This window comes from Rhea pennata, chromosome 8 (assembly GCF_028389875.1).
Source record: "Rhea pennata isolate bPtePen1 chromosome 8, bPtePen1.pri, whole genome shotgun sequence".
Taxonomy (NCBI): Eukaryota; Metazoa; Chordata; class Aves; order Rheiformes; family Rheidae; genus Rhea; species Rhea pennata.
The window spans coordinates 19,357,652-19,384,476 of record NC_084670.1 but is presented as its reverse complement, the minus strand read 5'-3'; the positions used below and the strand labels follow the sequence as shown (position 1 = coordinate 19,384,476).

At 38.6% G+C, this 26,825-nt stretch overlaps 1 protein-coding gene across 4 annotated transcripts in view; it reads right to left on the bottom strand.

Moving 5' to 3' along the window:
* MTF2 (metal response element binding transcription factor 2) overlaps positions 1-24,352 on the bottom strand; it is a 28,727-nt gene extending 4,375 nt beyond the window's left edge. Inside the window, exons 1-14 of one of the 4 annotated variants that reach the window (XM_062581847.1) lie at positions 24,154-24,352; positions 12,509-12,707; positions 12,268-12,361; positions 10,682-10,777; positions 10,230-10,330; positions 9,749-9,897; positions 8,022-8,117; positions 6,569-6,637; positions 5,568-5,691; positions 2,222-2,289; positions 1,662-1,832; positions 878-986; positions 633-691; positions 386-490 (exon numbers count right to left, since the gene is read on the bottom strand). In XM_062581847.1, coding sequence (XP_062437831.1) covers positions 386-490; positions 633-691; positions 878-986; positions 1,662-1,832; positions 2,222-2,289; positions 5,568-5,691; positions 6,569-6,637; positions 8,022-8,117; positions 9,749-9,897; positions 10,230-10,330; positions 10,682-10,777; positions 12,268-12,361; positions 12,509-12,707; positions 24,154-24,158 — 1,445 coding nt within the window. In that variant the 5' untranslated portion in view covers positions 24,159-24,352. Of the gene's footprint in view, positions 1-385; positions 491-632; positions 692-877; positions 987-1,661; positions 1,833-2,221; positions 2,290-5,567; positions 5,692-6,568; positions 6,638-8,021; positions 8,118-9,748; positions 9,898-10,229; positions 10,331-10,681; positions 10,778-12,248; positions 12,362-12,508; positions 12,708-24,153 lie in introns of those variants that run through there. The other 3 variants (XM_062581848.1, XM_062581849.1, XM_062581850.1) reach the window with 3 other exon arrangements.
* Between the last annotated feature and the right edge of the window lie 2,473 nt (positions 24,353-26,825).

Below are 26,825 nucleotides of genomic sequence, written 5' to 3'. Positions count from 1 at the left end.
GTATGCTATTTTGCGTCTCTCCTTCATCCAAGTATCAATCTTAATGAAGATTGTTAAACTGCATCTCTTTGAAATTACCTATATCAGATACGGTTGAAGTCAATCAAGAGGTTCAAAACCGACTGTGCAGTTCAGGGGGCCAACATGCGACACTGACAACACAACCATGAAAAATCTCTGGTTTTCAGAAAGCAGGCTTAGAACATCAGATGTTATGCTTTGGCAAGATATTTGTTGTAGGATTCTTGTAACTTCTGTTTATTAAGGGTTAAGTGCTACTGAACCACTTGTTTCCTGCCCCTTTCACCAGAAAATAAAAAATAAAAACTGAATGTATCATTAAAAATCTTAATCATTATAGCAGATAAAGTAATTGAACAATTACCTATAATGTCTGGAAATGCTAGATGAGGTAGTTTCTTTCATACTGGCAGCACCTGTGGATTCCACATCTGAGGTATTGGACGAATGTGCAGTTCCATCAGATTTCCTGATATGCAAGATAACAGGGTTGCCATGTAATGAAAGTAATCTTACATTAAAAATTGAGCTGACATTTCAGAAGCAACATATAAAAGGGAGAGGCTATTAGAATTAGTTTTACACTTTTTTTTTTTTTTTTTTTAATTTACCCAACAGAGCAGGGTAATTCCAAGGCTGAGTTCTCTATCACTGGAACTGGTTCGTTACCCTAAGAAAGAAAAAAAAAAGTACTTTAGATTAAGTTTAAATTGCCCCCCTTTTTTTTTTGAGAGAGAGAGAGGGAGAGAGAGAGAGAAAAGGGGGTATATCACTATTTAGATTAAGTGGTTATGTTTTTCTTCAGAAATGATAATCCAGTTACAGGGAAAAGAAAAAAACATATCCAAAACCTTACCAGAGGAGACGACTCTGGAGTTTTGTGAATCATTTTTCTTGTATAGGGACCAGGTGGACGACCTACAGATTTTTTTTTCCCCTTTCTTTCTATACCATTACTTAATTCCCTAGAAAAAAATTTATATTTTGTGCTGTATTATTAAAGATACTTGTCATTGAATACATGTTTTCCTTAGGCAATGAATACATGTTTAGATGTCTATTGCTAAAACATCGCACTAAATGAGGTTATTCTGGTAAATCAAAAATTTCACCTACAGAACTACAGATTTTTGTCTCTGGAATAATACAATAAACAGACACAAGATCTTTCCAGTGACATTACTGATTCCATAATGCTGAAGAGGAATGAAGAAGTGTTAAATGTTGCTTACTTATGGGATCACATTTGCTAAAAAAGATGGCATCTCTCTAATATGAGTTATAACTCCATATCATACTTACTATTTAGAATCCTAGTTATGATCACTGCATAATAGACCCAGAACGAGAAGCAATTTTGTTTCCTAACTGGAAGCAAAGTTGGGATATCTTTTTATTGTTTTTATTGATAAATTTCATGCTTTTTCAGAAGGATCCTAACAGAACACTAACTACACGAGTTCACACAACTTGTTTTCACAATCACCTTAAAGTACAATGTAAAACTAAATGAGTTTACATTTTTAAAATATTTTTGAAGTGCACATTATATAATGAAAAGGCCTTTTTGTAGGTACCAAAGATATAACCAACTAACTCCAATTTACCACAACATTGCTAAAATCACTGGATTATTTTACCTCACATCAGGAATGGGTTTAGACGATTTTCTGCCTTTAATTTTGAACTCATGAGATGTTCCTTCTGGTTCTTTCTCAGCCTTTAAAGCAGCATTCGGTGGCACAGGAGGAACACGAATTCTCAAGCCAAACAGATGTTTCTTTTTCTTTATTTCTTTTCCAGACATAAACCTAAACAATTTTAAATTAATCGTTAAAATTCAGACCCTAGAAAAAGCAAATTTTAAACTAAAAGTGCACATGCAAAACAAAACTATGCAAGTTAAACTACTCATCCTAATGCTATTTAATTCCTCCTTTTCCCCTAATGCAATCCTCACTCCCAAATACAAATTGCAAAGTGGGAAGAGGATGAAAGCAAAAACAAAATTTTGATCATGATCTGGGTTCCACTTCAACAACTACACGATGATATTCTGAAACAGAAACAATATTCAAAATTTCAGTGTTATCTACAGCCACAGTGATTATCAGATTGACTGAACGAAGGAGATAGAAAACTAATCTACATCAGATTAAAATAGGAAAATAACATTCAGAGCAAAAAAATATCAACTTACATGGTTTTGTAATCATTCAATGCCTCCAGTACATGCTCATATCTTTCAGATTTTGGTGTATCTGCCAACTGTGAAGTATTAAGAAATGATTTAACATGTCAAATTCTTTGGTAATAAAAAAGATCTTGTTTCTTTTGAGTCACTAAAATTATAGATTTGGATGTGAAATACATTTACAAAATATTTGCTGTGGAAACTGCCTAACCCCAAAGAGTATTAGCCATTATCCCATATATTCTGTGATTTATACCACAGAATTTACTGCTGGATCCAACCCAGGCCAAAGAAGCTACATTTCACTTGTAAGAAGTGAAATTCTCTTAAAGATTCTCTTAAAGAATTCTAGTATACTCAACACGATACTCATGTGGCTTTCCAAGTCCACTAACAGAAATTCCTAAATAGCGTTAAGTACTCTCAAATTGAGATCCCAAGCAAAGATAACCATATTGACACAAGAACCATTAATTATTTTATCTTTGATATTTTTAACAAAAATTGTGCTACAGGGCCTAATTCCCATTTTTGCAACATCATTCAATACAACAAGTTAAAACAAAAAAAGTGCATTAATTTTCCTGCCTCTTTTGCTGAGACTCAATCTACACTCCTCCTTGTACCAAAGCCTTAAGTAGAACCTGTCAAGTTACCAAAACTTGTAATCTTTTGTCTGAAAAATAATGCATTTATAAATTTAAAAATACAGAGACTGAAAGCACTACAGGTATCATGGTGACTATAAAGAATTGGATACAACATTTAAGCAAGTCTTTTTTAAAAATATTCATTTTTATATTAAATTAGACAGTTATTTTTAAATTCCAATGAAGCCACCATGTTTCAAGTTGTCATGCCAAAATGTTCCAGAATGGCATCCAACTGGATGTACATGCAGTATCTTTATCTTTAATTATACAGTTAAGAAATAGTTTATAAAATTTCACTATTAATATGATTACCACAGTATTACTGTATTGCCTCAGTATTACTGTATATACTGCACAACACTGGTAACTTGGAAAAAACTCAGATACTTTCTAAAAGAATTTAATTCCAGCAAGGCAGATCATTTAACACTTTGAGCATTTCTAACAGCTAAAAATACACTCATAAAAAGTAAAATTTTTAATGCAACTTTGGACAAAATTCACTATCAGTCTACCTGACTAACAAAGATCAGGAAGAGATTGAAACTATTTTAACCAAAGAAAGTAACAACTATTTTTCAGGTATCTTTATCACATGCATTCAGCACAATGCACTCCTATTCATAGGTCTTGCAACTATGCAGCTATTAGCTACAGAAAACAACAATATTTATACTGCATCCTAAATAACACCATGCTAAAAAATACTGGCATAGGAGCTCTGACAATTCCACCACTTACTCCTAGCTTACCTATGGCTAAAAGACTTTGCCTCTTATTCAGTTAAAACCACCTAAAGAAAGAACTCAAAGGGTTATTTTTAACAGTGGCAAGCTACTTAATAATATTACAAAAAAACTAAAAACACTAGCATCGTAGAATTTATTCTATGATTAGTCTCTGCTTAATAAAGAAATAAGATTAATCAAAATAGTAAAATGAACTTGCCTCAAATTTTTCAGCATACGAATTTTTTCCCAACTTAGTGAGAGAGGTTGAGAAAATCATATCAGAATAACCAGTCTTGAGGATTTCTTCAATTTATTCAAAACCTAGGCCTTCAAAAACGCCCATGAATTGAATTAAATTCAATTCATTCAGAATTAATTGAAGGAATTAAAAGAAGCAAGTTTCCTTTGAAGGTGGAGAAATAGCGCTTAAGGAATTTAAAGTATTACTTTACAGGTAACAGGTGATTTTCCCTGTTCTGGATCTCCCCTCTTCTCCCTCCCCCTCACAGACTTAGAGCTGTGTTTTTTTCAGGGATGGATTGAATGGGGAGGGTGGGAAGAAGAGCAAAACAAGGGCCATAGCTCCTCAACTTCTTCAAAATGCTATGTGTGTTCCAAGTCAATAGCTGATAAATAGCCCTACTCTCCTCATCCACACCCTGGCTCTGACCTGACATTTTTACAAAAAATTATCCACAGAAAGTTAAGTTATGTCAAATAAATATTCATTTCTTCTGTATATCTCTCAATACTAAAATAATTAGAAGTCAAAATTAAACATCCTATATATGCATTTGTCAAACTACACAGTAAGCCAGACAGATCATTTCATTCTACTGTCTGTTATCACATTTTGTGCAACTTTTTCTTTTAAATCTTCTGACTAGATATGATAGAAATTACTAGACTTAGCTAAGAGGTGCCATACATCTTACAGAAGTAAACCGGATGTCTCATTTATGACACTAATGATCACTTTGCAGTAAAGCTTTAATATTAATGTTTCTCTTTTAAAACAAAGTTCTGGTGCTTATATTGGCTGAACACATGTATTTTGAAGTATTTTCCATTATTTATGGATAGAAGAAATAGGTGTTACTAATCTAAACCAGAAAAACATTCGATTCTCACACTGTGGCTGAGCAGAAATGGCTTACAGATGTATGAATTTATTGAAAAAAAAGTATAGAAGTTCTACAAATAGTATGTCAATACGAATTTAGCCATAAATTTTGCATTGAACCTCACATGCAAGAAACAAAAAAGTACCTACACTGCTCCTCTTAGTTAAATATGAAGTCAATTTATTTGAGGAAATGGATTTCCTGTAATGTTACATAATTGCCCAATGAATCAAACAGCTGGAAAAATAACTAGCATAGTATTGAACTACGAACAAGATGTCTTGACAAACAGTAGAATCAGACTGGAAAAGGATCAAAACAATCTTTAGATCTGTAGACAAACAGATTGTATCCCCTGTTGGGAAGAGGGAGGAAAAGAGGAAATCTCTGTGTACAATGATATGTCAAGTATTACATCTACAGACTTTGAAAGTGTTTTCATATTCTCTGTACTCTATATTCAATTCTACATTCAGGTTTTCTGGTCTATGCACATGCAAATATTTAAGAACTACGTGACCATTATAAAATGAAAACAAAGGATATATATATATATATATATATATATATATGTATATATGTATGTATATATATGCAACAGAACAAACAAACAGTTGAGTATAAACAAAATTGCCATGCAAACAATAAACTAATAGTTACCCGTATCACTTCAGAAATTTTACAGCTCAGAAAAATGTATACCACTCCAAAGCACTCTATTTTTACAAGAAGATTAAAGATGTTCTCTTTTTCATTTGTGCTTGCCAGATTTTAAGACAATAAACAATCTAACCTCTTGTATAAAATTGTTTTCAGGACAAGAAAGAGTATTTCAAATCCTTACCTCACCAGGATGCAATCTATCCCAGTTTTCATTAATGTATGCCATGAGTTCAAGTTCTGAATCAAAGTATTTCTTCTTATGAATAACACTTAGGTTGTAAAGGCATAGATGTGCTATATCTACCCTAGAATTCAGAAATATTTGAATCAAAAACAGATAAAAAAAATCTTTAATTTTTCACAACCATTTTCCTTGAAATAATTTAGTGTAAAAGACACTAGCACAATATGGCTAGAGGAATACAGAGCACAACTTGAAACACACTCAATCCTAGAAACAACGTTATGAAGTCTTTCGTCATTTATCTTCCTTAAGTGACTCCTCTTGTTTTGAAACTTATTTTTATCTCTGCCTCATCTCATTGCCATGATGTTCTTTCAGGCTCCAAAACTGGTTTAATCAGCAGTGTATTTCAGAATTCATACATGAATGAATCAATTCTGAATTCATACAAGTACTTTGGTAAATTAACATTTAACAAGGTAATTTCCACCATTTATTTGTTAGCAAATATATCTATTATATTGGATATCCATTAAATTAGTATTATTTCTAATAAGAGCTACAGTTAAAAGATTTCAAGCTACAACTAAACATTAAATATCATCCATAAAACTATTACAGAATGTGTCAAGATATTTACTCTTGTACTCACTACATTTCACTTATCTAATGGCAGTATTCTAAACCTGCAAAAAGGACTTTGTTTAGATATCTCAATTTTCATGCACACAACAAACCCGTAGTTGCTTGCAACTTAACTGAGCAATCCCAAGAATAAATCCCAAGAGCAACTGCATGCAATTGCAATATATCTGTGCATTTAAAGATAAGCTTTGAAGGAAAAAGTGTCCTTGTTCATAAAAGTAGTAAAGACAACTCAGGAGATCAAGAGAATAAGTGGATAGCCTTATTTGCAAGGAGACTCAAAATAACAAAAAGAAAAGAAGAGCAGGTATTCAACTCACCCTTTTCTTCATTTTTATTTAATTTGTACTTACCATCTCAAGGGTAAACGTTTGAGGTATTCTGGTCCAGAACTGCAAACTGAGCAAATGAATGTATAAAACCTAAAAAATATATACATATATATGTATGTGTGGGTGGGTAGGCGGGTGTCTGTACACACACACACACACGCACACACACACATTTAATGTTTTAACACATTACATATTAGGAGCCACCATCTCATCATTCTAGACAGGACTCTTCAAATTTTTTCCCAAGGACAGATTAGGGGGAAAAAATTGAAATAAGCAGGCTAGAAATCCAGTCATATAAAGTTTGAGAGACGCCTAGTCCTCCATCTCACTCCATCCACTTTCATAATGTGTGCTGACCTCTATCTGGCCCACTCAGTGGGCCATCCTTACTCCATAAACTCCATTTTCCAAGTCTTCCTTCTTATCTTCCAAGGTGGGATGCTCCCTAGTACCACTGTTCTATACTCCCTAAAAAGTCCCTCAAATCCCTCAACTTGTGAATGTATCAGTGAAGATGTTCCCTAATGTCCCCACTCCATCCTTGCAAATGCAGAAACTGCACAAGTGCAAGCATGCATTTAAAGGGGCATTTACTAAGTCCTAACTCAATTCCTCCATACAAGCATTCTAGGACAATGAAGAAAGTATAAGAGAGAAATGAATGAGATGCTGCTTGATTCCTCTCTAGTTTTTCCTCTCATCTGCTCCTACTGATCCAGTTCCCTTTAAAATGAAAAGACACACCAAAGCCCTTGTTCATTTCCTTTACTCTCCTCTCACCCCACATGAACAGAGGGTGTACAGAGTTCTCAGCACCCTAAGTATCCTCCAGCTTCTCCAGTTCCCTTTACTAACAGTTTTAAGTGAGCAGGAAAAGAGTTGGAGGGACTCAGCACAGCTAGATGGGGATAAGTGTAGAGATGACCTACAGGAGATGGAACAAACAAGCAAAGAAAACCAGGAGAACATCTTTTCCATCCTACTCCGCTAACAGTGGCTTCCAGACTATAACTAGATAGCCCCCACTGTGCACAGAGGTGCGCATACACACACACTGACAGCCTACCTCACAGCACGGAGCCTTTGCGTGGGGGTCATTAGTCACCTACGCAGCTGGAACTTGAAGCCCCTATCCAACTTACAGGCCAACCGAGGTGGTCTGCTTTAAAGCTTTCAATCTCCCAGTATCCACTCCCTAGAGTATAATGGACTTCTGTGCAAAGTGAAGTCAATAACTGTTTGAACTCTTTCTCCCACCCTTTTATTTATTTTTTTAACACAGATGACAAAGTGCATTTTCCTGACACCTAAACACACGCTTCATTTTGTATAGTCTTCTATATAAAATACATTCCAACGTTTTGGAAAAACTGTCACAATACAGATTCTTTAACAAAAAATTTCACATGTGAAATATACCCTCTGCATTTTAAATAAAGACACTATAAAGTATAGTTCAATTTCTTACCTGTCACCAAAAAGCATTGGCTTTTGGAGGCACTGCACACAAGCCTCATGAAACCACTGCTTACACTTGCAGCACTGCAACATCTTTAGGTACCAGCTTCACCAACAGAAAGAAAAACAAGATGTGTTAAAACAAGTTACCAAAAATGGTACATTTAAATTAAATAGCAAGGAACCTTCTGAGTGAACTGACTTTCATAGTTCATAACAAGCACAATTATCTGCAGGGATATGTCAGTTACATTTAGTTCCACAATGAAAAATGTCTAGAAAAATTGCTTAGGAAAGGCCTTGAATAATAAAAGGTAGTCTAGTAAAAGGATGAATTAAGTTGTTAAATAAATAAAAATTAAATTTTCTCTGAAAACTACTTTCTAATTTCCAGTAAGAATTCTAAGAACTTCATTTGACCCCCTTCCACACACTGGATTAACTTCCTTGCTATTTTCCAAAGCAAGGCACAGCAGCATTAAGTCAGAAACATTTGTCCTAAGGCTTCAAATATTTGAACTATCAAACTGAACTTCAAAGCTTAGGCTTTTTTTTCTTCTTCTTTTTCAGCTTCTCCCTGGAGAAAAGAAATCATGCAAATTGGAAAGCGATGTTTGTCCAAGTTTGTAAAATTCTCAAACTATAGTTCTGTATATGAGTAAAAATTCAAAAGATTCACCTCCTTGTGGAATTTTAATAATATCTTGAGAGCTTCAACCCTTCTTTAATAAAAATAATAAACAACTTTTCTACCTCAAAGTGCAGATGAGGTAGAAAATGTCCAAGTCACATTCACCTATCCATGCAAATACCAGGGCATTTATCTCTACCTGCTCAGACGTCCTCATTCTTCATAAGAAAGAATAAGAAGAGGACCCTGTAACGTCTTTATAAGGGGAGAGAAAGCCCTCTTTCTCACAGTAATTGAAAAACAGGGCATGATGTTAAGGTAAAATCAGGCAGGAAGCCATGTCAAAGCATACATGCTCCATTACATTAATTACATGTTATATTACTGATGTAAAGAAACAATCCAATGTAACATTATTAATGGGAGTGAGAATAGTGTAGCATTTGTGCAAGCAGTCTTACTAAACTGACTTTAATCAAAAAGTTCTAATGAGGAATTGGCGATATCTAGGATAACACAGCAACTAAACAATCATTTCCTTTTCAAGAGGTTGCTGTTTGCATATTCAAAATTAATTTATCTGGCAGTGTTTTATAAGTTTGTCTTTCACAAAATATCAGAACTTCAAAATACATACAGTTGTCTATCAAAATTTAATAATCTGATCTCTAGATAGCATTTATATTTGAGACTAATGACAAAGAGCTCCACTGATTCACAGAGCAGTTATCACCACTGCCTTTAACCACAGCGAGGTCAGCAAGCACTTCTATCCAACCTCAAGCACAGAAAAGTAGCAACGAAACAAAATTATGTTACTGGGTTTTGTAGAAAGGACTTTGACGTTATCTGATAGTCACATAATAAAACAGAAATAAACAAAGAGACTTGATAGAAGAATTTAAGCCATTAATAATGTGCTTCCCATAAGATATCTTAAAAATAATAAAATATTAATTTTAAAATTCCACTGTTCATCAAGTTTAATACCTACACACAACGGAGATAGGAACAAACTTAAGTTCACAAGTAAGTTTACAGAATAATGGCCAAAATTTGCAGCTGCTTTATGGAGAAAAGTTCTTACAAAATATCTATTCACTTACTCTCCAGGTCCTCCACAATAGCAGTAACACTGCTGGACATTGGTTTTATGACCTGCATCCCATTCAAGGTCTGTTGCGTTATACGGTAATGTTTGTTTCATGACTTGCAGTGCTTTGGCATTTGGTCCTTTCTTAAGCGCACCACCTCTCTGGGCCAAAATAAATGCATACGTTTATAAAGACAATATGTTTCCAATACTTTGGTTTGAAAATTATGAAAATTTATATATAATCAAATAAAACACTTTGACTTGTATTTACTTTTTAATATATTAGCCTATTTCTTCAAAAACATATTGAAAACCAAATTTTGACTATTTCTAAAATAAATACTCATTCCCAACATAAAAAACTTTACAGATCAAGGATAAAGAAGGAGAAATCTCTGAAAGAGGCTATTTTTTTATTTTTCAGTTTCAACTTTGAAAAAATTTGCAAGCAACATGGGATGTTATTAAAAAGCATTTTTCTAGAAACACACCTTTGTTGTTGTCGCAAAAACACATTGTCGACAGAGCCATTTATCATCTGAATCAATCACGCTGGAATCAATATTTGGTGTGTGACACAGCTGATGATAACCTGTATTAAAAATGACCAATTAAAGCATTATTATAAGAGCAATAGAAGCATATGTATAAAATTTTAATGGAACTGTAATGCATTATGTTTCATTAAGTATCAAAAAGATCAATATCACATTCAAAATAGTCTTTTAAAATTTGTTAGTGGAAAAATTAGAACTTTACTTATAGAACAGGTGTTAGTCATTTTAATATTGATTATCAATATTCACTGAGCAGTTAACAGCCTCTAAGGGCTACAAAACATAAGATCAGTTGAGCAGTCAGTCATAGCCAGGCAAATATCCCCCTTTATAAAACAAATCTAAGCGTCTTTTGAAGTGCAGCAGACAGAAAAAAATTCTATTACCTTGACCACATTTATCACATATAACCATTTCATTCGGGGCTTCTGAATACTCTTCCTGACATATTGTACAGACCATTTCCCCACTCTCAGTGGCTCCTAGACAGAGATAAAAGTGAGATTTTTTTCAGACTACATCTGCAGTTGGAACGATCACCATGTGTACAGCTTTTTATTGTAATTTGAGTTACAGATCCATGCATTGTAGAAACAGATTGTTACAGAGCTTAACTTTGCAACAAAAAATAAATTCAGACATTTTGTACTGACTATATTTCTTACAAATTTTTACACCACTTATCATAGGTTATAGGCTATTTTGAGGCACTATACATTGCCTATTCACTACACTGTCAATAGGTCCTTAATATCAGTAATAAAAAATATGTAACTGTAAATAAGTACATGCAGACTCAAAAATATGCATCAAAATTTCCTATCTAGACAACGGATAAACTTGTTAGGTATTGACTTTGCATCCCTTTCATACAAATATTACACGCCTGATTTGGTGCATATCTTTAAGACAGATCTGCCCAAGGCACTTAATATTAATTCCAACCTCCTAAGAAACATGGTATTATTCCGTATATGTATCTGCAAGTGTACAAAAGCATAAAATAAAAGCAGAGCTAAGAGACAATGTTAAATTGTAGGCTCGAGAGAAGAAAACATCCTGCTCCAGTTGTGCTGTAGATCAGTGTAAAAATCCGGATTAAAAAACAAGTTATTTGATCTAGGTATTACACTGATGTAGTAACACTTAATTGTTACTATAAACAAACCAAAGATCATAAACCAATACTATACAGAAACAAAACAAACAGTATTTAAAAAATTCTTGGAAACAAAGCAGTACTTTTTTCCTCATTATGAACATAAAGCTTATCCTATTAGCAGACAAAGTGTTTATCCTAAACATCAAGAAGCAGTAAGAACTAGATCAGTTTTTCATTGCTTTTATGTGATAAATTCTAACCGATTTTCAGATACAGTCATTGCACTTGTCATCTACACTTCATTAGAATTAGAATACCAAAACATTTTTACTCCTCAAATATTTGAAAATCAGTACTAATGCACAACAGCATCTCACTTGATAATTGAACATTTCTTTATAGTACATGACTACTCCACAATCTGTATTGGCTTGTTACATGCAACAGCTATAGTGTTACATTTAAACATGAAAATTCACTTCAACCCTGGTATTTTCCAGTCTTTGTTTGCCTTCCACGTCATACTGTTTCAACTGAAGAAAGGACATGATCTATAGCCTCAGTATGAGTGAGGGAGGGCCTGGAGTTTTCTGCTAAGATGGAGTATTATACTCTGCCCTCATCCAAATAAAATCAAATGTGATTATTTTTAAAAGCACTCTCTCCTCCCTGCACATAGTTATGTAAAAAGAAAAAATAATAGCAAGGATAAAACACTAGTTGAAGAGGAATTTTTTTATTTACCTAGCTGACAATGTCAGGTCACGTTAAATCACACTAATCTTTCGTATTCAAGAATATAATGTAACATTTTATTTTAACAGATATAGTAATCTAAACAAATAAAATACCAAACAATGACTACTTCACCGAAGTTCTTGCCTGTTTGTATGTCCTTCCAGAGAACCCAGGATTTGGAACTGTCTTCAAATATAATGAAGCAGTTCTGTTTCAGTTTGTTTATCTGGAAAAATAAAAATGCAGTGGAAGCCATGTGTAAAGGGGCTAAACAAAAGAATGCATTTAATCCAAAATAAGCAAGACAAGACTACTGTCGTATTCAACCAATATATAATACAGTAAGAGTGCAGTCAAGTTAAAAAATATTTACCTTTTTGATAGTTCCAAGATAAAACAAGCCATCTGACCATCTAGCTAGGACATCCTGACCTTCTTCAAATTTACACAGTGGCTTTTTAGCTTTCTGTCCATCACGTAAGGACAGCTTGGCCAAGGATGCTGAGGTCTTATGGCTTCGACGTAGAGGAGACCGCTTATGGACCAGTGAATTACCCACCCCTGTAGAGTCTCTAAAACAAGGGAAGCGAGAGAAAAGGTAAACGAAATCAAGGTAAAATAAGAAATCATATATATTCAACATTAATATGAATTACAACTAGAACCCATTTAGCTAACACCAGAACTTTAAATAACTAACAAATTGGTTGTGTTTTCAGATTTTATGTAGTTTTAGTAGTAGTGTCCCTGCAACCGTGAAGGTCTACAAATTTGAAAGAGATGGTTTTATACAAAAGAAAAATCTTCAATGAGACCAACAAATATAAATGGGGGGGCAGGGAGGAGACAAACATTCCAACTCAGAATCGCCTCATAAAGTCATCAGAAGCAAGAAAGAATGCCTCAAGAACATCCAACATAGGATCACCTATGCAAAATACTAGTCACTAGAGTTTAAAAGGAACACTGATGGATTTCTAAAATTCCAAGGAAACTAGGAAGAGCCAAAGCTATTTCTGACCCTATTGCTTTAGCAGTGAGAGTAGTATTAACGTGGTTTGTTGCACAGTTAGCTATTCAGAATCAAAAAAACATGGGATGGTGGTGATTAAGAGCCCAGGCTAAGCCCCGTGCTAACTCAAGTTCTAAACAATTCAGGTACCTCCTGCACCACATTACACCACATAAAAATAGCTGTAGAGATTTCCAGCAAAGAGGAAATTTCTACATGTTGAATTTCTAATATAAAGCAGAGTTTTCCTCTCCCTTAGAATCAGAGGAAAACATTAAGAGAGGAAAAACAAGAGGTCTTTTAACCTTCCCTCACATAAGAAACTCTAAATTATAAATGACCTGGATCAATAATCAGCATCTTCTTGTACGATACTGCAATATACAGCCTCTTCATAAGTAAATATATGCAAGTGTGTAAAAAAAATAAAAAGAAAACATAAACTCCCCCCCACATTCTGAATTTTAAGGAACTTTCATGATAATTAGCCTACTACTACCAAACGTTACACACTATCCAAAATGAAAAAAAAAATACAGACAGTAACTTATAAAATACAATAAGGTAAGGAAGAATCTTCATGCAGAACTTGACTATGAAACAAAGCTACTGTTCTTATATCTAAATACATTTTCTCTTTGGAAACTAAATACGTGCAGATCACGCAAACACAAGGAAAGATTAGAATTAGGTGAGACAAGATCTTTTTGAAATATCATAGTTTCACCTCACTCAGGATGGCCTGGTAATATTATCAGCATCAGTAACATTTGAACTAATCAGAAAGCACTAACAGGAATTATAACGGCTTAAACTGTCAAAAACAAGCAAGAACGAAAAAGTTTTATCTTCTAGACACCAATCAACATTTCTTTTGTACTAAAGAGTTTAAATAAAGCAAGCTAAACACAAGAAACCCAGGCAGCTATTTCAGATGAATTTTAACCTAGCAAAAGCCCAAATGAAGACCTGACGGGTAGAACAGCCATACTAGGCCGGAGCGGTGTCCCATGCGGGCTGCTAGCGCTGGCGTCCTCACGCACAACAAGGCCACCAGCTTCAGGCCTCCTGCAATCACCAGAGGAACAGGTAAAACTCCAGGCCTCTAGCAGGTTATGGCATAGAGCTCTAGATGCATTTTTTTTAAGAACCTTTCATGAAATATTCTTCTGTGAATTTTATTACTTGTTTTATTGAACCTGTAAAGCAGCAGAGCTTTAGCCGCACAAGACAAAGTAGCAGCCCTTCATGTTTGCCTCACAGCTGGCATGGGTTTGTTTCCTTTCTAAACTAGAATTCTCCTTCCCTTGTTGTGGCCCAGTAATGGCTTTCAGACCCACCCAGACACATTTCCACAAGAAAGAACATCCTACCACTTCTGTTGCTTCACTCGTGAAAATGCATGAATATTGCTGCTACTTTTTTCCAATTCTACTTTATCCTCAATAAAGGGGCCAGGATACATACAGCATTCAACATACAACCTTACAACATTATGCTAATATCATGGCAACCTAGTTTTTAATTCTCTACTCCTATCAATAACACATATAGCTTATGCATATATATGCATTGAGTTTAGAATTTCAAGGAACGATTGGAAACCTTGGATTCTCATTTTAAGTGCTAGCAGTCGGTTCATAGCCCGTTGTTTCTCTTTTCACTGTGTATTACCTCTATCTGCACTGATTTTATTTGCCATTTCATTATTCAGCCACTCAGTAGCTTGGATCTTCCACAAGTTTGGCCAGTGACCTTCTACACTGTTCTGAATAAGCTCATGCTACTAGAAAAATCTGTCATTTAAAATTACTACCTTTGCATATCATTGCAAGAATTTTCCCCTTATCTTGCATAGTAGCTTAAAAACTTTAAAAGAGCTTTGGAAGGAGGACCCCTAGCCCTTAATAGGTGATCACTGCTCTCCACTCTCTCCCTTGTACCTGTGCTACCATTTACAGACCCAAGCACCGGATAATTTTCAGAGATTTGTTCCTGAGCTTAAGTCAATGAAAAGAAAAAAGGAAAAAAAAAAAAGTTAGCTTTGAATCTTCATCACTTCCTCAAACCTTTTTGCAGATATCCAAGGCAGCTCAAATCAAGCAAGTGAGGCAGGACTACTCAAAGCAGTCCAAAACTATTTACTAAGCTACGTCTTCATTCCTGCTAATAATTCTTTGCTGGGGAAGGAGTCAGTATTAAGATGCATTAAAAAAAATTCAGATGCTTCAAAGAACCTGTACTAACTCTAGCATTTACCTTAAAGCATCTCAAAATAAAGCCACTAAGTATAATCAACCTTGATACAGCATAAAGAAGGTTTTTTACAGAAATACTCTTTTACAGCTTCACAGAAAAAATTCTTGATTTTAAATTCAATTCCATTTAAAAGATTAACTAATTCCAAACCAAAACTATAGCTGAAAAGGATGAAGCTTTACTCTCCTCCTTTTTCAGGATATGAGTAAGGTATGAAAAATCTTGGAAAGAGTAAGCACAAAGACAAAAATCAATTCATTTATTATACATCAGCTAGTAAGGATCTTCAAAATATGCTGCTTGTTGATTTTTAAATGATGAGTTTTTACATACAAGAAAAGCATCAGATACTTTTGAGCTTGTCCCAGAACTCCATTCAAGTTATGTTATTAAAAAAAAGCTTTGTGCATCATTTTGTCAAAACATTTAAATGAGATGTCTACACATTGACTTGAATAACAGCCTAAATTCACAATAGCTACTTCAGACACAATAAAGGTCTGAGCCAATAAAGCATATTACTTCAGTCGTCCGCATTATTCTTTTGATAGAAGGCATCTCTTCTGAAGCGATGACTGAACAGCTTGAAAAGTAGCTGCTGATCTTCAGGTTTCCACTTACATCATATAGAATGAAAATAGAGTTAGCTTATTATAATAGGCTGACAGTTGTAGGTAGCTTCAGAGTTGCTTTCCGCATACCTTCTGGAGATACTACACAAGAAACTCAGTATTGAGCAGCATAGAAACCTAATTGCTTAGAACATTAATCACTTTCCAGTCTCTCTTGCCACAATTCTCTCCTATATAGGAGAGGACCAAAACGTTGCACCAATCATTAAAATAAAATTGCTGTAGGAAGTTGAGAAAAAGCAAAGTGCAGTTAATTCCTTGCTTGTCAATTTTGAAAGAGATCCAAATCCTAGATGCTCTGTGTTTTCCAGGACTCTGCTTTCAATTCTTCCCTAATATTCTCTCCATAGCACCTTCCTACCATCCCATTTAAAAAGTTATCAATAAAATCAGTAACATTTACTTAAGTATTTCTCCACCATCTTAAAAACATCCAAGAATTTTTCATTGCAGAACATCCAGACGTGCTCTTACTTGTTTCTCAGACTCAGCTGATAAAATTCTACATTCTTTTATTTGCTGGACTACACTACATGTCATACTGCTGTGCACGCTCTACATATTAAGCATAATGGTTTTTGTTCAATACTGCATATGCTGTGGCTGTATTCTTATTCAAGCACTCAACCACAGAGGAGGTCTTCCAAAAATTCTTTGGGAAAGTGATTAAAATCCACCTGCCTGCTGAAATATGATTCAAAACAAGCAGTGCAGTTTCACTATTGCATGAGAAGGTGATTGCATGAAGTACTGAATGCTCATCCACTTTTCAGCCCTGAGTCTGGATCATAAACATAGACACTCGAGTCAGATCATCTACTCATCTTAGTTTACACCATCATGCTGCAGTATCAAAAGATTGCTACCATTCTTTGGACAGAAGTAGTAAACTCAAGAAGCTACTCAAAATTCTCAGCAGCAAACTATCAGTCTGCAATTAGTAAACCATAACAAGCTATCAGCACATTTTACTTGTTAAAGTCAAAGTTAGACTTTTGTGTCAAAAACCGCTCTGTCACTTCGACTGAAGGGTAGAGAAGCTAAATGCTCACGCAGTGCCTTGACTCCCATTTCTTCAACAATCTATAAAAGGAAGAAATAAAAAAAGCCAGGAAAGAAGAGATGTAAGGAGGTTGGAGGATGGAAGACTGAGCAAGCTCCCTCATCTCCAAGAGTCTTTTTTCCTCAGCAGCACTGCCAGGTTAGGCCTTTCATACTCCTGTATTTCTCCAGTCATAACACTTGCTCTGAGACACTCCTGGTGAGGAGTAATCTCCCTCTCCAGGGTTATTCTTTCATCCAGCTCAGTTCATTGATCTGTTACACAGAAAGGTTTGTCAGCACAATAGAACAAATGCAAACAAGCAACTTGGGAGAGGAACTCCTTCAGCTGGCACTGCCAAAGTGCACCATGGAACTACAGACTTCCATTTATAACCCATGCAATTTTAAGTTTCTTTGCAGAGGACTGTGTGATTCACAGATACTGGTAACAGTAACAGATGACAGGTACCCTCTGAGCTTATTATATATAATATCTGTAACTGAGTTAAAAAACATTAATTGTTAACAATTAAAGTGCCCAAAACTTATTAAGAGGGAATTTTAATCTGCTGAGACAGCTCACAAGTTGGATTTACAGATAACTTATTCACAGTAAATAGGAATCGTACTGAAGGAAAAGGGGGCTTGGAAAGCCCGGAAGGTTTAGCAGAAGGAAGTTCAGACCAGAAATCACAAACTACATATACTACATTCTGCTAAGACAACTTGAGTAGATCCTAAAGCTATCTCAAAACTAGAAAATGCAGTACCACATAGGAGAGGAAGATCTAGTGAAAGAACTTGCAATAGCTAGATATATTCCATTTAAATGCAGATTAGAAGCAATTTCACTCTTTGAATCTCAATTGTAGTGTCTAAAATTAGAAAAAAGTACTTTTCATTAAACCAAAATCCAACCTAGAATGACAAATAATGATTATAAAACACAAGCAACCTGTTCCAGCAAGCAACCTGTTCCGCTCTCCTTAAGACAGGACAGGTCACATTTCACAGGTAATGAAGCTTTGGGGGTGGGAGGAGGCACAAATCTAGGAAAGACTCAGAACAGACAAAACTGAGAATATATTTCCACATGTCAGCTGAGCAGTTTGCTCCCCTCTTGTGAGCTCTGGAATAACAGACAAACTTCAAGTTTCTCTATCCAGTTTCCCTTTCCCTACCACGAATATTAAAGCAGCTCACAGAAAGTTTGAGAGACTTACACAAGCAAACTTCCGGTAAGCAGCAAGATCTCAGGCAAAAGTCTCTGAGCTTCAGGAACAAGCTTGGAGAAACGGAATGAACCTTTTCTGGGAGCCATAATCTTGGTTCACCCAGTACTGTGGAACCAAGCCCATACCACAGTTCCAGCACCCCAGCTATTAGCAGCTAGCAGATGAGATGCTGAATCCCAGACACACTTTCTTCCCACCTTCCTTGTATCATCTCTGCCATTTATCAGATCTCACACTGAACCACATTTGCTCACTGCATCAGCAACTTCCCTTCTCCCTCACCCTCAAACAGAAAGATTCAGACAGGTCAACAGGGAATACAGATTAAACAGGATAAATTTAACTTTTACAATCTTTTTAAAAAAGTCTCAAAGTAGGATTAGCCTGAAAAGACATGTACAATTCAATAAACACAAAAATTTCACTTTGCTTTTCATAACAGCAAATTTTTGATAAAAGTCACTGTTCTGCTTATACATGAACAGTCTACTAAATTAGCAAGTTACCACGAAGTTTCAGAATCAGGCAAATAGAAACTTTTAAACCAGATGATCTACCACACATCTGGGTATAGTCTATCTTTTTATGCTACTTCACATAGTTGAATGCATATTTGACTTCCAAGTTGCTGTCTCAAAAAAAAAAGAAAAAAAAAAGAAAAAAAAAAAGTAAGACATGCTTTTAGCTCCTTACCTTTATCCTAGTCTATACACTGGTACACTAAAAGCCTAGGTCACATTACCTACTATACAGAAAAAAGGGGATACAGGCACTCTAACCTAGGCATCCTATGATCTAGAAAAGAACACAATAATGGTCAGAAGAAATATATACTCAGAATTATTTTCAGTTTTTACAGTTGTTTAGAGTCAAAGTGTAGTTCAGGTTGGAAGGGATCTCATGAGGTCTGTAGTCCCACTCAATGTGGAGTCAGCTATAAGATCAGACGCTGCTGCTCAGGGCTTTATCCAGTTGGCTCTCAAAAGCCTCCAAGGATGGAGGCTGCACAACCTTGTCTGGGTACCTGTTCCACTGCTGGACTGCCCTTGTGGCAGGAGGGAAAAAGCTTTGACTATATGTTCATTGAAACATCTCCTATTTCAACTTATGTCTGTTGTCTTGTGTCTTCCTGCTCTGCACCATTGTGAAGAGCCTAGTTCCATTCAGACAAGCTCCTCTTGATAGGAGCTGGCTAGGTTTCCCTGAAGCCCTTTCCTCTTCAGACAGGGTGAGGACAGTTCTCTCAGCCTCTTCTCATAGGGCACATGCTCCAGTCCGAGACCATCTTGGTGGCCTTCCACTCAACACACTCTGGTTTATTGATGTCTGTCTTCCCCTGGGAGACCCCAAACTGGGCACTGTTCTAGATGTGGTCTGATGAATGCTGAGTAGAAGAGAATAATTGCTTCCATCAGTCTTTCGGCTAAATGTCTTCCTAGCGTAGAACAGTTCATAGGCCTAGCAGCTAAGCAGCTGAATGGCTTGTGGGAACTCTCCCAGTTCTTATAACCATTTTAATGCACAACTTACATCTATCATATCACCTGACAAAAACAGTATCTTTGAGAGCCTAGGACTATTAAAAAAAAAAAGTAAAAAGATGCTCTGTGATTACTAGAGAATTCTTCCACATATCAAACCAGACAGAGGAAGAATTCAGAGCAAAAATGATCACCAAGATGTAAGGCTTCTTCAAAGCAATTTTAAAAGCCACGTTGCAATTATGTATTGCATGACAATCACTTGTAATCATGATGAATAGTATTCAACTGAGCAGTGTTGAAGTAAATGAGTTACAGTGTATCATCTTTCTAATTCCAGTCTCTAGAGGAGTTACCCTGAAATCATTGATGGGACCAACTTGGTGGGTATTTCTCCCTCTTCCTCCTCCTTTAAATGATATTTTAGATTTTAATACATGATGAATCTGTTAAACATTACTTCCTTGAGTGGCAGGTGAATTGGCTTGCTGCGCTTGTTTAAACATGTGAACTTGACCCATATAAGCTTGTGAGACCTGGCAGGCTGTTTCTGAGAGTGCTGAGATAACTGTCCAATATCCTTGCAGGGCTGCTCTTTTTATTGTCTTAGCTCATGGAGAACAGGGGTGAGCCATGAAGACTGGAGAATGGCCAATGACCAATCTTCAAAACAGGCCAAAACACTAACCCAGAGAATTACAGGCTCGTTAGCCTCACTTTAGTCCCCAAGAAAATTATGAAGGGAGTCCTCATGGAAGACACTTCTGGACATGTGGAGGTGGTGGTGACCTGTAACAGTCAGCATGGATTCACCCAGGGGAAATCATGCCTGACCAACCTTGTTAAGGCTGGTGAGCAAGGCTGAAGGTGGAAGCTGACAGGAACAGGGGCATTTTGCGCTTGGGAAGGAAGGACTCCTGGCTGAGACTAGCTGAGGGAGAGCTCTTCAGGAAAAGCACCAAGGGATTTGGAAGAAAACAAGCTAAACATGAACCAGGAGGGTACTTTAGCAGCAAGGCCAGAGATATCCTAAACTATTTTTAACAAAAATAAAACCAGCAGGCTGATGGAAGCGATTATTCTCTTCTACTCAGCATTCATCAGACCACATCTTTCATCTATTGGGAGACTCCAAACTGGACACAATATTCTAGGCATCAATAAACCAGAGTGTGTTGAGTGGAAGGCCACCAAGATGGTCTCGGACTGGAGCATGTGCCCTATGAGAAGAGGCTGAGAGAACTGTCCTCACCCTGTCTGAAGAGGAAAGGGCTTCAGGGAGACCTAGCCAGCTCCTATCAAGAGGAGCTTATCTGAATGGAACTAGGCTCTTCACAATGGTGCAGAGCAGGAAGACACAAGACAACAGACATAAGTTGAAATAGGAGATGTTTCAATGAACATATAGTCAAAGCTTTTCCCCTCCTGCCACAAGGGCAGTCCAGCAGTGGAACAGGTACCCAGACAAGGTTGTGCAGCCTCCATCCTTGGAGGCTTTTGAGAGCCAACTGGATAAAGCCCTGAGCAGCAGCGTCTGATCTTATAGCTGACTCCACATTGAGTGGGACTACAGACCTCATGAGATCCCTTCCAACCTGAACTACACTTTGATCCTGTGAACTATGATCATCTTTAATAGGATTGATTCACACCGCTAAGAACATACTTTTCCCAGTGGCTCCCTAACTTTGTAATAGTCATCTGTGATTTTGGCTATATTTGCTCACATTTTCTGTCAGAAAAGAAAAGTGCTTTAATTCTGTTTGATGTGCAAAGTTAAAGAATCAGTCTTTAACAGATCATTACAGAACAATGTATTTCCCTATGTATTGTAGGAGGTAGGGAAATAAGGCAGGGTAGTACTGTATTGTAACAGCCATTTGTAGAATGACTTGGAGTTGGTCATGTGTTTATACACAAAGAAGAGGAAGTAAGTAGTATCAAGGAGAGACTAAGGGGATAATATCAGGATGAAACACACCTTGTTTTTAATGAATCTTCCCTTAAATGTTTACTCAGCATCCTCTTTAACCCAGCTACTGCCTTTCTGGTTTCCACAGTATCCAAATACAGCATGCCCAGCAACATAACCTAAGAGTATAGTATGAGCATGCATTCAAGCAGTGAAACAGATCACTGTTAACAGATCACATTCTGACTCCCACAGGAAAGACAAGAGAGCAGAGGAAAAAAAAAAAAAAGAAGAGTTGATTTATTTTTAAAGGATGAAGTGTTACTGTCCTCTGAGATTTTGTGAGCAAAATATGTCCAGGCTCAACAAGAATGCTGTCATCATGAATTCTTCTCCTTCTCTTAAGGGGGTTGGGGGTGTCAAACTCTACAGTTTCCCTCCTTAATAGGGGTCCCATCTTCCAGAAAGAGACTGTCAGCTTGAAACCTGGATCCTTCAACATGTTATTTGAAATAATTTCAGTACTTTCAGTTACAGGTATCACCCTGCCCAGTAACCCATCAGCAATATTTGTGGTTTTACAATTCCTCTCCTGGTTTGTTTTACTCAAAGACACACTTCCCCTCCATTTCCTGCAGGGAAGGCCTGTAAAGGTGGTGAAACCAACTCTGCAGCAAGCTCAGAGGTCAGTCATGCAAGAAGTACTGTCAATTCACAGACTAAAAAAAGAAAGATTCATAGTGACTTTCAGTTACAGGTGTTTCTTCCCTCCAAACTTTCTCTGCCCCAACTAACATTAGGAGTATAAAATACGCTTTAGAACAATTTAAGGTGCTTATAGTACTGTCTTCATTCACATCTATCCCAAGGTTTTATGGAAGGCGACCATTTACTAGCACATTTCTAGCTAATGAACCACAACTTGTTACAGCTGTTCTCATCCACACTGCCTGATCTCCGAATGCAGCGAAGTATCTGAGGCTAGTCTTGATATTAACTAAGAATGCACCCTTCAACTGTTTTTTTTTTTTTAACTAATTGCTTAGACATGTAATTTTAAACACCCATATTAAGCCAATTTTTCAGATGCAACTGACAGCCAATTTAGCATTCTTCACAGAGCAGAGATGACAACTTATTGAGAAGTCACATATCTGTATCTGGCAAAAATGGAGTAATGTTTTCCACATTTAACTCTGTATTTTAAGTATAGAAACACATCTCATTAGCTTGTACCTCCTCACAAAGATCCTTCAAATCCTCACTACTTTATTATGTCCCTTCTTTCATATTCTTAGTCTTTGTTTTGCCTTATTCTTTCCATTGAAAATGAAAAAGCTATAAACATATTAACCTATATCCTAATATTATGGCACTCTCCTTTCAACCTCAAATGTTTTCAAATTAATTGTAATTTGAGCTCTCTAAAAAGGGACAAACACCACCAGCTTGTAGCTTTCTACTAACCCGAATAACAAAAATTAGGGAAACTCTTTTCTCATTATTCTGTGCTTGACAGTTTAGGTATAAGGCATCAATGACCTTATACACTAAGTCAGAAGAAAATCATGCTATTATCCATTTATTATGTATTACCTTTTAGAGTCATGAACAGGGCCAAACCATCAGAAATTCAAGAAACAAGCACAACATTACACTGCTTTCTGGCAGGCTCTTTCCTTTCAACAGCATCCAAATACATCTGAGGTGGAAAACTGTCCCTAATATTCTAACACTAATTATCAGTGCCCAGACTGCCTCACACAGCAGCATGTTGTTCCCATTGACCAACAAAAGTACCAGCCCAGTGTCCCTACCAAATTCAAGTACCAAGAAAAAACATATATATATATATATATATCCTATTGCATGTCCTTTCAGCCAGCAACAGTTCTCACATTTCAGTAGACAAAAACCGTGAGTTTTAAGCACAAAATGCTCTAGTTTGACAGAGACTAAAAGAAGAGGCATCACAGAAAAAAAAAACAAAAAAGCAAAGTTAGCAGCAGCTACCACCACCTCTTTTGTGTTGCTCTTTTTACACTTGAGCAAATGCAGCCTATCCGGCCAGAGTCCTTAAGTAAGACGCACAAAAAGCCCAGCTGGGGTAAACGCAGCGGCAGCCCCGTGGCTGCGACACCTCCGGGGCCCCCGTCAGCCGGGCTCCTGCCTTCGCTCCCTTTGTTTTGGTCCGGGAGAAGCAGCACCGGCCCTCGCCCGCCCGCCACCGCGGAGGGAGCGCCCTCCCCCCTCCGCCCCCGCGCCGGAGCGGGGCCCCTCGCACCCCTCCCCGCCGGCGGCCCGACCCCCGCGGCGGCGGCGGGATGCGCCCGGGGGCGGCGGCCGAGGGGCGCCCCCGCCGGGCCCCTGCCGCGCCTGCGCCCCCCGCGGCCACCGTCCCCCTCCCCCCCGCCGCAGGGCCCGCACCCCCCCCGCACCCCACCTCATTCGGTCTCTCCGGTGGTGCCAACCGCCTCATACAGGGAAATCGGCCAGCTCGGGAGCCTCCCCCCAGCGCCCCGGCGCGGCCGGGCCCTCGGTGCGCAGCGGGACCCCCCCCGAGCACGGACCCCGCGGCGCGGCGGGGGGAAGGCGGCGGGGGAGGGGTCAGACCCGCTTCACAGACAGCCCGGCTCCACCGCAGCCCCTCGCCATTTTTGTTTCCCGCGGAGGAGAAGCTGGTGCATTGTGGGAGCACAAAGAGCCGCGGCCCCGCCCCGGCCGGGCCCCGCCTGCGCCGACAGGCAGCTCCCCGGCCGGGGGGCGGGGCGGCGCCGCGCCGCGGCGGAAGGACACAGGTGAAGCCGAACCTTGCCCGCTAGTGAACAAAGAGGGACTACTTTAGGCGTGCTCGCCGAGGGACGAAAAATATCCCTGCCCGCGGCCGGGACTCGTTGCGGCAGCGGTGAGGGCTGCGCGCCGCCGCCTATTGTTCCCCGCCGCACCTGTGGCGGCGCGGTGCGGTGCGGCGCCGCGGCGGCGGCGCGGCCCGGGGCAGCGGCCCGGGGCAGCGCCGCCCCGCCCGCCCGCCCGCCCGCGCCGCCTCCCTGCTCCCGGCCGCCTACCTGGGCCGGCGGCCGTGACGCGGGAGGCGGCCCGGCCCCTCGCCGCCCCGCCGGGATGGGGGTCGGCCGCGGCGTCTAGAAGGATCGAGGAGGGCGGGCGGGAAGGGCCCCGCCCGGGCGGGGGCTCCGGGCCGGCGTCGCGCCCTGAAGGGCCGCCGGGCGCCGCCGCGTCTTCCCCGGCGCAGGTAGCGGGGGCTGGAGCCTCTTCCTAGGCGGCCGTGAGGGAGCAGCTGGTGTGCGCTGACGGTCCTGGAGATGCTGCCATTTTAGGAGCAGCGCTAAACTTTAGTTTCTGTTTCTAGCAGCAGCTCTCTTAGGCGCGTGAAACAGGCTTCTCAGTTTCTGTCATCGTGAGCAGCTTGTCTTTATGAATCGTTTCTTAGGCTGTAATATTAGCACAGCCTCAATAGCTATGATTAAAGCAGCCGTTGTGCGGTGACGCCCAGTAGAAGGTTTGCTGCGGTCCCATAAGGGCAGTTACCTGGCGCAGTTCAGACCTAAGCAATAGCAGAATGCAAGTGTTCACTGGATGGGATCTCACCAGACCAACTCGCCTAATAGACGGACAGGGAGCAGCTGAACGCGACGAAGTACAGTGCAAATTCATGACTAGCAGCCCGCTTGCAGGAGGACCAGCCATTGAAAATAAGGCAGTGGATCCGTTCTGCAGGGGCAGCAGTAGAGTAGCTCGCCAGCCTGCCTGGGTCAGTGGTCCCTAGAAGGGTAACCCCTGGGCACAAATGGTCTTGAGGGCAGGAGGACATGGAGCCAATTTGTTGTCCTGGAGAGGGGCAAAGCGGGGCAAGTTTGGGTAGAGCAGCTTAGTCTGGCTGACTCCAGGGTACCTCAAAGTAAAACTGTATGTGATCTAAATCTCTCTTTTTCTTTCTCTCAATGGTCTAAAATACAAATTTTAAGGAATAATTCTCCCTTGGATGTACTAACTAGCCACTGCTCAGTAGTCATGATGATGGCTTCTAAATCTGCAAAGGAAAGCTTGCACAATGCAGTGGCCATGGACTACTTTTCACATATTTTGAGATACTGCTAATGGCAGTCAGGTACAACTAGTACTAAAGGCAAGAAAAAAAATAGCACTTACTCAGTCTGAGAAAAACTCGCGTGCAAGTATTTATTTTTTAGTTACACTGATAATAGTGGTGTAAGAACCAGTGTTACACCAGTTAAAAGCAAAATTTTATCAGCAATAGGATGAACATGACTAAGCATCAATAATTGGCTCTCACAACTTGATTTTTCTTTTACAGTCTCTCTTGGATAGCCTTACCAGCCTGTTTTTGTTGTATTTTTGAAATTGCTTAAATCGGAACCTTTCGAAGTACAGTCTCCCCAATGTAAATGGCTTAGTTGACTACCCCCTATAAAAGAAGCAAAAAGCCCGTCCTGATCAGTGAGACACATGCTAGCTCTGTCGTTGTTTTCTTTGGAACATTGTTCCTCAAAATGTTCAAATTAACACCAGCATAAAGTCGCAGAGCCACATGGCCCCATCCTATACATAAAGCAACATTTGTCACAGAGCTAAGAGTTGCTGCTGGAGTAACACTACATTTATTTGAGGGCACCACCAAAGAAACTAGGAATCTCCACAGTGAAAAAAAGAGGATTATTAAAGTTTGAAAAACTGATTGGTTTGTCATTAGAGGGATTACACTAGTTAGTCCAGAACTTTGCTCCCAAAACTTGTTACTATTAGCTTTATTACTGCAAACAGCAGGACCTATCAATATTATCCCCACAAACTTGATTACATACAATATTTTTCTTTCACAATTTCAATGAAGCACAATATGGGCTCACAGCCAAATCCCAAATAAAGCCATTTTAACTGCTATTTCCTTTTAAGGCCAGCTATTGCTGATAGCTAGAAAAATTCCAACCCATGTGCCTCACACAGACACCCCTATCTTCCATCACAGTAATAGTAACTTTAGTTTTTAAGCAGTTTAGCGGGTCACTGAATGGCTATCATGCAGGAACCTCCTTTACAGAGCCATCACCACGTGAGCCTCATTCACCTGATCCATTT